Raw genomic sequence first — 13,693 nt, forward strand, 5'->3', positions numbered from 1 at the left:
CATGTATTGTCGTGCCATTTCCTCTCCCGCATTTCTTGAGTGTAGATCGGTGTACCCGTTACATTTTGAGGCACAATGACATCATTGAAAGACAACAGCTGTGCTGCGATTGTAGCTAATGTGTAACGCGAACCCTCGGAAAGCAGCAACAGCATATCTGCACTTCATGGAAGATAGTAAAAGGGGTGTGCGTCAAATGCAGAGCCTCGCTTAAAAAGTCATGTTGCAGACAAACACACGGAATCTGCTTGGACAGCGGCGTACTGATGTCTGGATTTAAACACTTTCCATGTCGCTCCTGGTGCAGAATTGGTAAAAGTGTTCCTTAAGAATATCAAACATTGACAGTAATTTCAACTCTCTAAGTTTCCGCCATAGTCATGAATGCAAAGAGGCATGCCAAACTGGTAGAACAACGATCACAGAGTAACCAGTGTTGGTGTTTGCCATTACTGCTGGCCAAAGACATTTTTTTCCCCCGTATGTCTGCCTGCCCATCAGCAGGATAACACAAGTAGCCAAGTACGTGACGACCAGCCTGTCTTTTTTCTTTTTATGGACAAATGTGGATTGTAGAGAGGTCACTGGCCTTGGAGTGTCCTTTTTTTTGTGTGGTTGAGCTCAGAATTTTGAAGGCTATCAGTCAGATTTTACAGCCTTGTAAGTTGCCTCCCACCTAGAAAGGTGTCAATCTTATTCTTTCCACTCAATATAAGTTAAAGGATGCTATCTGCAGCCATGAATCAGGCCCAAAGTGACTCTCGCTGTTCAGCAGCAGGTAACGGCGCTTATAGTGGTGGGAGTCCACTCATTAAAGTCCCGCGTTGGGATCAGTGCTTTGTGGCAGCATACTGAGTTATGGAGATGAGCGTAACGACTGGGGAATGTTATTCTGTCTGTCTGAGACAGCCCTCTACCTCCGCCTCCAAGACCCCCGCTCCCCACTCTGCTCCCCGGCTGCCACCGCCTTCCTCTCATCTGGATGTTAACGCATTCTCAGGCCTCAAACGGCAGACATTTTGAAACACTCAAAAACAACAGCCACGTCGGGGGTTAACACTAGTTACGACTGAGGTGTCACACACTCCTGCGGAGTGTGTAAACACTGTGCGTGCGTGCGTGTCTGCCTGCCTGCCTCATAGCAGAATGTTCACGCTATTGCAAATTGAAGATTTTGGAAGGCATGGTATCAGTGATGATACGTTTCACTCATATTTGACAGACTGTGTCTGTCACACACGATTCCTTTTTGTTTCTAGTGAGTCATCTTCATCTTGATAAAGGAAAACATTCAACGTCAATGATTTTTACATTAAACGTTGAGATAAGTGGAGCTATTATTTACTGAATTTAGACGACAAAATTATGTCAGTATTTTTGGAACCCCCTGCACATGGGGATGTCTCAAGGTTGTGTACAAAGCCCTCTGGTATTTCTGTCTTTTTGCTTTCTTGCTTGTCTTTTTTGTTTTCATTTTCCATCACTTCCCAGGCTCCGTTAGATTCTCGCCGCATCATTCGTGTAATTGTATTGCGCCGCTTGTAAAAACGAGGGCCAAACCGCGAGTGAAGAATGCATCCATATGGATGTAATGTAACCTGGCTTTGTTTTCAGTGTACATTCAAGGGGAAGTCAGACAATGTCATTCTCTCAACACTCCCTCATCCTTTTTACCGCAATCTTTGGGAAATGTTGTGGTCATTTTTAAAAAAGCATAGGTGTGCTACTTAAACTGCAATAGTTCCATATAGGAACGCGCACACACACCATCACGATTGTCAGGTGATGGTGTAATGACTTAGCTGAATTTATGTGAGTTTTCGGAAAAGCCTCCAAGGGTGGGATCTATTGTGGCATTGTTACTAAATAAACACTTTTCCTGTGGGGCATTTTCTCCATTCCAAAATGTCCTCAAATCAAATTTCTTACACACACACACACACACACACACACACACACACACACACACACACACACACACACACACACACACACACACACACACACACATTGCTCTCTCATGCCCACAGAGTAAATGTGGAACCGTGTGAGCCTTCAGGGGGACTTTGAAATGAGACATGGCCGGGACATCAGAGGATTCTGCCATTCTCAATGAAGCCAGCTTGATTTATAAGAGAGACAGGACTGGGAGTAGGCGGGTGGGGACGGGGGGGTTGTTTCTAGAAGCACACAAGGCTATGAGGTCTTCCATTAGTCCCCTGACCTCTGTTTCATGCGACCAACCACCACCGCATGAGAGAAGAATGGAGGGATGGATGGTGAACGTAGGGGGGGAGTCTTTTCCCTTTTTTTTTTTTTTTTTTTTTTGTTGACCGTAGAAAGTCTGCTATTTGCATTTTCAAGTCAGGCAGCAGAAATGAGAAACCCTAGCTCGATCATTTGTCAGCGGCCTGGGGTGTCCTGGTCCCTCTCTCAGGCCTACCCCGTCTCGTCTTCCGTTCTCTTTTACGGTCCTCCTTACAGTTTTACCATCTGCAATCCAATTAGTTGGCTCTTAATCACGTGTTAAAGTGCAGCACTTTCCAGGTGTTTACTGTCTGTTTGCAATGCTGTAAAATGGTGTGACATGTCTCATAAAAATAAAAAAAAAATCAACGTGCCCACAAAGGATTAAATGCTCTCTCCCACTAACAGTATCAGTAGCTGAAAATGTGGCTATAGACCAGAGTGCTTCTTCAGAGCATCTGTTAGGTTGATTTTCTTCTTAGTGCAAGGCAGATTGAGGAGGCTACTTGCTCATCTAATTTTTCTACAAATTCAAATTGAGATGGGGGGGGGGGGGGGTGACCAAATGGTGATCGACCTTGCGTTTTAATTTCCTCATACCCTCAATTCGTTCAGTACAAAACACAGAGAAGAGCTGTGATTAAAATGGTGCCTTTTTAAATGAATGGTCCATTTTGATTGATGTTTTGGGGGCAGTATTAAGTCAACGGTTTAGGCTAATGTGATTGAGTTTTAACTGCATCAGTGCACCCATGCAATAATAGAGGTGTTTTAAAACACTCTTTAATAGGCCCCTGCTTGTGCTAAATAAAACAACCAAAATATTTTTTTTGAAAAGCTCCTTGGTAGAAAGCAGTGCAGTTGTACACTACCGCAAATTATAACCACAATCATAAAGATTTTGTTAAATCAATTCCTCTGACAGGTTTATATCTTTTGCCTTGGGTGTCACTGTGTCGTATGCAGCTGCAGAGAATTTGGATGCGCTTTTTTGCGAACATGAGGCTTTAACATGTCCGCATCAGTGAGCTTGCTCGGCACTTGAGCCTCTCCCTGTTTTCAGACTTAATCCATATTTTTGCTCAGCTCCGACAAAAACTTCTCTCTCTTCTTTATTGCCCTTTGTTGAAACCACTGCTTTAGTCTGTATTGTGCTGCAGTTTCCTCATCCCAGTTCTCCTTTGTGAAGTTAGCGTACGTCCTTGGATGTACTTGTCACAAAGTTTTGTCGGAGGAGTTATACCTGGCAAGGGCTTTCTCTTGATTTAAGCATGATGGAATTTATTGTTGTCAGTAAACTTGGTTTACACATAATCCGTGTCTGCAGCTCGCGGTGCCAGTTGCTATGGAAACATGCAAGGGTTTTCATAACATTTCAGGCGCTCGCTTCATCACGGTGGGTCTCAACCTCCCCCTGTCACACAGTAGGCAGGCCTAGCAAGCACGACACGGGCTTTCTGTGCAAGAGGCAACATATAGTGAGCGCACAGAGTAATGAGAAACAGTCTGGTGGCAATCCATAGGAGATGATAAAACATCACAAAGGGTTTTACAGGCGTGTCCCTTGTGTGTACCAGGCGATTAAAGTCAACACGGAGAGAGGAGAGCGCTACAGGAAGAGATGAGAGGAAGAGAGTGTAAAAAGGCTGCCCGGCTGCGTGTCCTCTCTTGTTACCGGATGTCCTTGTCTAGCAGACATCCACTCTCACTGTTGTCCCCGACATGGGAAATACAGCGTTTTTTTGATGGGCAGTTTCAGGATTATTGCATGCAGATGGCAGTAAAACACTTAGCTCCTCTCACCTTACCCTTTCGTTTCACCTTCCAAGGCGGGATTCCCAAGTTGCTCTTTTTCCACACCTGTAAGTCTGCCCATTAAATCTTGTCGCCCGTTTTTGTCAGTCTGAAAAGGGAGGATTGTCTGCTGAAATGCCTTGAAGGTTTTGAAGACCTGCACCCAGCGAATTAATATCGCCAGGTTTGACAGTCCGACCCAGTAGATTCTACCGCTTAAGGTTTGGTTCAGGCTATTTTGAGTTGAGTTTGTCACGATCATCAATTTTTATTAAATTTTTATTTTTCACACAGACCCTTGGGTATTCTCTATTCAGTCCCCAGTGCCATTTGGACCACACTTAATTTGCAACAAGGTCGTGCCTCACCCCCCGACATTTGGATTTTGGCCTGTTTTACTGCTATTTCCCCTCCATTTTTTTGTTTGGTGGTGTTCTGTGAGCTTCTTCGAATGAAAGATTTGTGCCTTGGCTCAGTTGGGGGGAAAAAACTGGCATAGCTGTTTTTAAAGAGATGTCAGCTCTTGCAGATCAACTGAAAATGCTGCTATGTGATTGTTGGCCAAAGGGACACTCAACATAACACCAACCGCCGTTGTTGGTTTATAATTTGACATACATTGCGACATTGCTGGTGGTGTTGCAAAAATACATTTCGCTGGAGTCTGTGTTATTGCCATAAATGTCATTGTAGTTCTGTGTCCTACCATTATTATTTTTGCTGTGCTATCTTCACACGTGCCCTGACCGAACAGACAAAAGGTTTTAATGTTCTAACACAGCTGAAATATAGCTATGTCATCTTCAACAACTTCCACTTGGAGACCTGTTTTCAAATATTTGCCTTGTCGCCTTGTTGCCATGTAAAGAAACGGCCAAAGGACAACTTTTCCGCCTGTAACGCTGGCCAGAGATGGAGAGTTGAGACAAAGACAAGCTTGACAATAGAGAAGTGGGACGCCCTTGGGGGCCGATCAGTATCACTTTGCCGATAAAAGAATGTGTCTGAAGGCCGGCCGTTCTTCCCACAGCTTTCTGTTGGTCCCCAAGGGCAATTTGAGTCCTTATAGTCCAGGATTTTACATAGACGATACTCCCTGTGGCATAGATAACACATTTGACCGCTGCAGGTGGATGTGATGTGATGTAATAATGTATTAATTTGGAGTCGCCGAGGAAACCTAATAAAGAGAGTGCACGGTCATCAAGCTGCATCCAGAATTTCCCACGATGAATGATGGGTTTTTTGGGGGGGGGTTGGGGGGGGGTTGGGTGAAGACCTACTTTTACTGAGCAATGGCATTTTTATGATACATTTGAAAAATAGCACGCCCCCAAACAATAATGTAACACACTGTAGGAATATTAAACCAATTATATTTTCCTCTCAAAAATTATGAATAGTGACAAATGAATATATAGTTGCCCACTGTAGCCCTGATGAAGTTTCACGGTGTGTGCCAACACACCCAGGCTGGGAGTCGTCGTGCTTTTGTTTGTGAGGCAATTTGGCAAAAGAAATCCTGGTGACACAGTGGCCTTAAGGCACTTTCCACAGCCCTTCTCAAGTTAGTTTTTCAGTCTCATCTCTTGCTTGAAATAGATGCTGGTTCACCAGCAAAAACCGGATTAGTTTGCATTTTGAAAGTGGATGGCGATTCCCCAGCAGGACTTGCTGTGGTTGGTTCTTTCTTTTATTTAAAAAAAAAATTATATATATATATATATATATATATATATATATATATATATATATATATATATATATATATATACTGTATATATCACGTTTTTTATCATATTATTATTACTAACAAATTCAAGTCACCTGATAGTTGAGGTGTGAAGTAATTTCTTTGCACAAGCATTTTGTATGTGTGCCACACCGTTCTATTTGAGCAGTACTGTCGTCATGCATACTTGTGAATGGTTCATGGTATTTTTCACACAGACACACACACACACACATAAAAAAGAAATAGGTTTATCATGAAATAAGCCTGTTCATATTACATTGAATTGAATGTAGTGTTTTTATTTGAAATTTTCAACCCCAGAGCGGCATATCTACTCTCTTATCATGAAGGCTGTCTCAGGACGTATCTGTGTATCATCTGAGATGCTACGCTGACAAGGCTCGAGTGTGGTATGTGCTTCTGCCCTCGGCCTTTGCCCATATGTTCTGAATTACGCCCTAGGAGGTGCCATGCTCAAGCAGCTCAATGAAGGGAGGGGAGAAAGCAGGCCTCTCCGGCCCAAATGACGCATGACACGGCGCTTCGCCCCAGGCCCTTATTTATGGCTTCCCATGTCAGCGAAGGCTTGCTCCCCCGGGGAGCCTCAAGGACCCGCCGGCTAAGCTCGGCCGGCCTGCGAGCAGGCCAGAAGCTTGCACGGAAATACGCATGCCCATCCCCTTGGGGAATCCTCATCACCGTAATGTGGCGGCGTCCACACATAACTGCAATGTATGCTGGAATCAAATACATTTCCCCCATTGAAAAGTTTGTTCAGCTGTACCAAAGCCGCGGGTAATCCGCAGAGGCAAAAAAAAAAAGTGAGGCGGCACATGTGAAGGGCTTCAGAGGAATTAACGTCATGTCAGGCTGTGGCACATAATGCCCCTTTTCTCAATGCCTCCGATGCGGGAGAGGATGTGAAATCTGGAGCGAGAGTGAGGAAGCGATTTTGGTGAGATGTTCCGAATACATTTTCTCTGTAGTTGCTCAAGAGTCCATGTACATATAGCACCATATTAACAAATAGATGGCGTACTCTGGCAGCACTTAAGCACACACAGGTGTTCTCCATGAGCTGCCTTGGAAGTTCTCTGTGATCCCAGTCCAGGCTCTAACTGTGGGCTGAAGCAAAGCAAAGGAATTTGGAGGAAATGAAAGCCAAGGGATGAGAAGAAGCTCAAGACATTCATGACAGAAGGAAAACTCACCGACGCTACGCTAAAGAAATAACAAACAAACAGGAGAATGTGATACGAAGGCTCGGTGCTGGCAACGGTCGATGTCCCTCCTCCCAGGTATCGATTTCTGTGCGGTTGCGGGAGGGAAGAGCATTGTCATGGTTTTATGTGGTCTTTTGGAAAAGGCACAATATATCCAGCTTTAGATGTCTGACAATGCCACTCATTTTCTACCTTTCCAGCTCCTGTCTGCTGCCTGTAAAGCACCCTGTTTGAAATCCACTCTGGTCAATGTTTAGTCTAGCCGACATCCCTTAGATCGTTCTCATCACAAGCCATCCAAGATGCTTTTCATGTGGAAGGGTCCTCCCACTTTACTGCAAGGCTCCGTAATCACAAGTGTCGGTAACCTCCCTTAGAACAATACAAGCGTACAAAGATTGATTTCAAAACGGAGTGACAAAAGACAACAGTTGCTTTCATGTAATTGAGTCACTTCACTGTCTGGCATTGATAATGGCAGCCGCTCATTTATCAGAACCACACTGCTGAAGCCTACTTCCCCCCCCCCCCCCCCATTTACTTCATATTTGAATGCACCTGCAGCACTGTTTCATCAACCCCAAGATGACTCTCGGTGTCACTGATGTCTGGAGTCACTTCCAGGCACTGAGAGTCAGCGGCCTGTGAGAGCAGCGCCATCACGCTCCCTCGTGTATTATGATTCGCATTATCGGAGCCTTTCACTGACAGTCTTGGCCTGGATCAAAAGTAAGGGATGGGTTTTATGAGACCCAATCCTTGTGGATCTGGTGCCTATGATCAAAGGCTCTGACTGGTGTCTGCAAGTAGATAAAAGTGGCAGCAGACTCGTAACTGGAAGGCAACTGCAGGCCAGAAAAATAGAATAGGAAGATGGTGGGTATCAGAAGCTAAATTTCCACCAATCGCTGCAATTCGGTCCTATACACGTTGCGTTTTTCTCTCTTGTCCCCGCACCCTCCCATTTTTCAGCACCCATTGACTGGAATGACTCTAGTTCTGTCTATTGATAAGCCAGGAGTGAAGTTTCTATTTATGTGTTGACCCAGGAAATGTAGAATGCAATTTGAATAAAACAAAGCACCATCTGGGGCGGTGGCAAAGACACAGCAGAATTCGAAAGCCATTTGTGTTTGTTGTTCACACTACTGTACCGTGTCCCATTTGTCTTTATTATTTTCTTACCTGTTTACTCCCATCGCCATCCAACCTTAAATCCTTGCGGTGGTAGCACATGCTTGTTCAGGGTTTCCGTTCCCAACGCACGGCAGACGAGCAAATTGATCTGTACTTCTTTTTGGAAATGTTGCTTTTGAGGTCCAGAGAGGCTTGGAATGGATATGAAAGAATTGCACATTCTCTTTATTTTCTAAAATATTTGCAATCCAAGACTTTTTTTTTTTCTCCGCTGTCTTCCCATCTCCTCGGCCGGCCATATTTCTCCTCATGCTTGACTAGAACCCAGCGGTCCTGCAGTGAGAACTGACACGGGAGTCCGATTTGTCTGGGTCAATGTGATCTAACAATCCATTAGATTCGTCGGGCCGATGCATCGGACTCCTGGGAGACTGGGCTTTTGTTTGGCTAAGCCGTTGATGGAATCAAAGCCTCTGTTGGGGAAGCCATTAACAGAGCAGCAGGCCCAGAAAAATGAGCCGCTCTTGTCACTCCGCATCAGAAACTCGGCTATAGTTGCAGATCGTCCTCAGGCGGCGGCGGTCCGTTTGACTGCTTGCTTGTTCCGAGCCTTTGAACTACGAGAAGTGAAATAGATGGATGAATGAGCCAATGTGTGAGGTGGGCACGGACGGGGTGAGTGCCGGTTTGTTATCTGAAGGTGGAGTGTAGAAGGAGAGTGAGGCTGAAGAGGGACTTAATAGGGCTCACTTCAGTTTAGTGCAAGTTGTTCCATCAAGCACATCCAATCATGAACAAAGATTTTTTTTTTTTTTTTTTGTGGGGTGTCTCTGGTTGTCTGAGTAAAACGCCGTATGCAATGCAATTGACTATCAAGCATGCGTGCAATTTCTTGGCCAGGGTTTTTTGGGTCGTTTGTTATTGTATATTATATCTTAATGTGTTCATTGTCCTTGTAGATCTACACTTAAGTCATTCAGCACCAGCCAAGTCTGAAAAGACGTTTAAAAACGTCTTTGGGAGTGAATGAGTTAAGGGGATCATTGGCTTCCATTCCCAGAGATAGGCCCAGTATTTGTCCTGGGCTCTGTTGAGCTTTTAGGCCATAGGCTGACTGCCTTGGCCCTTATGCCTGCCTGTCGTATATCAGCAGCTCTGCCACCGTCAGACCTCTGATTTATGGCTGTTTATCTCCACACACCCCCACACAGCCCAAAACAGATGGGCCGCAGCTATTTACCCAAGGAGAAAAAGTTCCCAAACCTATTTGAATAAATGCAAAAAAAAAAAAAATAAATAACTAAGAAGTTAGTTACGATGGCAATTACTTATTCACCTGATAAATATTACTTTAACTAGATCTTCCTGTTCATTGTTGAAATCCAAGCATCCAAAAATTGGGTGACTATCTTCGTAATGAGAAAAACGGTATTCCAGTGATTTTCTTTTTCATTCCAAAAAATAAAATCCCAACAGTACAATTTCTCAAACCTGTCTTGCTGTGTTGTTGCAGGCATTGCAGATTTGGTTTCGTCAGTTTGATGGATAAAATCCAGATTTTGACCTATGCTTCCTTCAGTCATAAATTGTCATGCCTGCATTAGGACTCTCATAATCTGAAGTCAAACACCTTTTTTTTTTGGCTGGGGGGTGGTTTTCTTACTCAAGCTTTACAGACGATAATTGCTGTTATCCTCCCTAGTTGCATTGCATTCCACGGAGCCACGTTGGTGCACCTTGTACTGTATGTGGCTTTTGGGTATCTCATAGTGAATGTATCTTTAGAATTCAGATGTGAAGAAGTGTGCTTAGTGTCGGAATGCATGTTGAGAAAGCTTTTTAAGATTGTATCCTGGCTATTGTGGGTGGTCTGTATGCTTGGCTCATCCATTTATCACTTGGCCACTCATCTGTTGAGCAGAGCCACTCATTTCTTATCTCAACTCTGATCGAGCAGTGACGAGTCTAAATGATCCAAGCTGTGTCATTACCAGCGCTCCTTTTGCCGACGCAAATAGCCGCCCGATGCTCCCATGTCAGAACGGTAAAGCGTGAAAACAGGAGTGTTGAAAGGAACTTAAAATAAACGGGTGGTGTTAACATACATCTCATCTCCTACCCCAATGATGTGTATGCAATGCACGTAGAAGGGGGGAGACAGATGTCGAATGTGCTCCACCGTGCCCGGATCCTGTGGCATCTTGCTCAACTGGGAGTTACATTCCCTGACCGCGCCGCCTCAGCCCACACTCGGCGTTGGGAACGGGGAAAATGCCAGCTCATCTGGACCGGTTCATTGGGATAGAGAGGATGTGCGTCATGACAGAACCTGGACAACATCAGATGGGCCCCGTTTATCTTGGCACACTTAAGGAGCCCCTTTCTATAAGTGGCCCTCAAGTGGTTTCAATTTGCGGTTTGATTCAGTGGCTGGCCCACAAGGTGCGCTGTCAAGCCGAGAGTGGCAGAATTCATTGAAATCGCTCAAGTCTTAAGCCAAACGTTATTTACACGTCATTGAAGCTCCCGCAGTATGGACTCTTCAAAAGTTAGTTGTTCCTTTCGCCGCTGCTCTTTATTGAGGTGTGACATTCGGGGATACAGATGTCGCTCGCTCCTATTGACTTGGCAGCAAGAACATCAAGTGGAAATGTTAAGCCAATAACGCTAGACAAACAGTGAGAACGGAGGAGCCAAAGACAACACAGAGTGAAGGGAAAGTGTCCTGCTGGCATTGTCTTTCCCAGAGTTAAGTGTTATTTGAAAAGCAGCTGAAGGGTGACACTCACTCTCCTCCCACTCCAACGCGCTCTTCTTCCCTGCGCATTCACTCGACCATCTGTTCTTCCCTCTCTTCTCAGGCTGCTCTAAGTGCCTTGAAACAGCTGTCCGAGCAAGGACTGGACCCGGTGGATGGCCCCGTCAAGGTACGGAACATCACTCGCCCGCCGTTTGAGCCGCTCTCGTGAAGTGTCGGTCCACTTCCCGTCCGCATCCCGTCAGCGTTCTTCCATAGGGAACCGCTACGCGTGTACTCGGCACAATGTCACATCCAAGTCCACAGGAACGAGGGCTTTCTGCTCCTAACTTCCCCCGTTCCTCAAACCCTTCCGTGATGAGCACGTTAGGAAAGGAAAGAGGATGAGGAAATCCCTGTCCATCATTTCTGGAATATTTTCCTAGTAGGTGTGCCCTGGGAAAAAAAAAAAGAAAGAAAAGTTTGTGCAGGGCTTTTTTCTTGCAGTTCCCGTCTAGGAGCAGAAGACTGAAACAATGAGAAAGTGAGGAAAGACAACTTAATTTACGTCATCATCACAGCAGAAAAAATACAAAATAGGACTGTAATTAATCGTCAGTGACTTATTTCACACCCTTTTGGGCATTTACCGACCCAGTTGACATTTTTGGTCACTGGGCTCACAAAACTACCACAATCAAAAAGAAAATAGAGTGAAACGTATGACATGTTCCCATCACGGAAATAGAAATGGTACACAGGCAAGGTTTTACGCACATTTAACACCTGACAAACTGTATTGAAAATGCCAATGTGGTGGTACTCAATATTAATTCTGAAATAAATACAGATATTTTCAATCATGATAGGATAAATACACTTACTGTTGAATTTTTGATCTCTTTTGGGTGTTTAATCCCTTGCACCGTCCCACCTGTTAAAGTTCTGACACTGACTTCCTAAACAGTCACAATGGGGGGCAGGGGGTTGCTGTGACTTTTAGTGGGTCTTTTTTGGTTTGCGCCCCCCCCCCCCCCCCCCCATTTTTGTTGACTTGTATGACCTCAGAAGTGACTCTTGAGTTGCGGCTATCCACCATTTTCCCTTTCACGTATCAGTCCCTGCACCAACTTGTGACATCTTTGTTTTCACTTCTATTCGAAACTGAAGGACGAGGCAGCGTACCCAAGGGCAGGTCAGACAAATTCTCGGCCCTGCCAGACAGTAACGCAATTTGCTTTGTGTTCGTAGAGCACCGAAGCCTGCGGGAGGGAGGACTGACATTAAACAGACTAACTCAGGCACCACCACTCAGGTCTGCACGGATTCAAAGGCTGTCGTCCAGGAGCTGACATCCCCTTTCTCCCTCTCTCTCTCGGCCGCCTGGCCCCTCACCACCCCCTGCCTGAGCTCAAAATGTAACTAATCCCCTCCTCACACACACACAACCCAGCCAACCTTTTCCTTTACCCCACGATGGCCACTGTATCCTGCATAACCTGTCAACATGCAATAGGGTGGATGTGCACCATGAAGCGAGCGACTAAAAGCCCCATTACCCGAGTCTATGTGAAGACAACACTATCTCCACACATTTGTGACAAGTTGAGTCTTGGTTTAAAAAAAAAAAAAAAGGAAGAAAACAAATCAACAAGCGATATGCATGGTCCTCTATTAATTGAAGGCAAGTCCAACACATTTCCCACAAGATTCGTGTCTGTCGGTATGGTTAACACAAATATGTACATCATGCAATTGAAATACAAAAGAAACATTTTAGATGAGCGAAACCAACTTGTAGCTTATTTGTTTCAGGGGTATTATGTTTCTTTCTTTTATTCTGTTCTTTTCTTCATCTAACAATGCTTGAGTACTGTATTTAAGATTAACCAATGCCAGTGCTGTGAAAGTTCTAGTCGTTGTCTTCATATATAGTCACCTAGCTTACCTTGTATGCTGACTTAAAAAAAAAGAGAGTGGAAAAAAAAGAGTTAATCTATCTATATGGACGTGTATGACTTGCAAGAGTATCATATTCTGAAAATTAACACAAACGTTTTTTGTTTTTTTTCATGCGGACAAAAGTGGGATTGGCAATAGAAGGGAGACCACCGAGGCATGAGGTTTGGACCTGCCTTGTCCGTTTTGTCCCTATTTAAACTTGTCCCCACCTTGGCGTGGCATCACGGCAGTGACAGACAGGCTATGACGTGTGCCAGTATAATTGTCCAGTTGCTAGAAGATTCTGTGCCAGTGGATCACCCCCACCACAGTTCCGTCGATCACATCTACGCCCATTGTGTGTGTCGTCTTGACCCGTCGCAACATCAACTGGGTGCTTTTATTGCCTTTGTTGGTACGAGATTGTCGAGGATGGCGTGAGTGCAGTGTATGTATGTACAGGGTAGGCTTGCTGTTGTTGAAATGCAGTAAAAACACCTCAGTTCATGTGGAAAAAAAATGTCTTTGTCTTCTTTTGTCTTTTTGTCATTGGTTCAGAACAAGAAGGCGCACTCAGGACTTAGCGCAATTGGCACTTTACTACTGCGTTAGTGTTCGATTGTGTACACATTTGAGCTACTGAGGACCCCCACCCCCTATAAACCACCAAATGACATTCTAAAACTGTCACACAGTTGTAAAAATAAATTGGCCTCGCTTGACAGTAACAGGTAAAAAAAAAAAAAACAACACTCATTAACTAATTTTAAAACGGCTGTTCACGTACAGATTCGCTATGTCCCTCGAGGTACATAGTAACAAGGTTCGATTGTACTAATAATGATATTAAACTGGTTTTATAAAGAGCTTTGAGTTACA

The 13,693-nt window shown here is 44.6% G+C and overlaps 1 protein-coding gene across 1 annotated transcript in view; it reads left to right on the forward strand.

Moving 5' to 3' along the window:
• stau2 (staufen double-stranded RNA binding protein 2) overlaps nt 1–13,334 on the forward strand; it is a 56,177-nt gene extending 42,843 nt beyond the window's left edge. The window contains exons 14-16 of the mRNA XM_086101543.1: nt 10,998–11,063; nt 12,125–12,291; nt 12,959–13,334. Coding sequence (XP_085957669.1) covers nt 10,998–11,063; nt 12,125–12,154 — 96 coding nt within the window. The 3' untranslated portion in view covers nt 12,155–12,291; nt 12,959–13,334. The remainder of the gene's footprint in view (nt 1–10,997; nt 11,064–12,124; nt 12,292–12,958) is intronic.
• The last annotated feature ends 359 nt before the right edge of the window (nt 13,335–13,693 follow it).

The sequence above is a fragment of the Hippocampus guttulatus genome, chromosome 21 (genome assembly GCF_054856545.1).
Source record: "Hippocampus guttulatus isolate MCC_2025c chromosome 21, RoL_Hgut_1.0, whole genome shotgun sequence".
In the NCBI taxonomy this organism is placed as follows: domain Eukaryota; kingdom Metazoa; phylum Chordata; class Actinopteri; order Syngnathiformes; family Syngnathidae; genus Hippocampus; species Hippocampus guttulatus.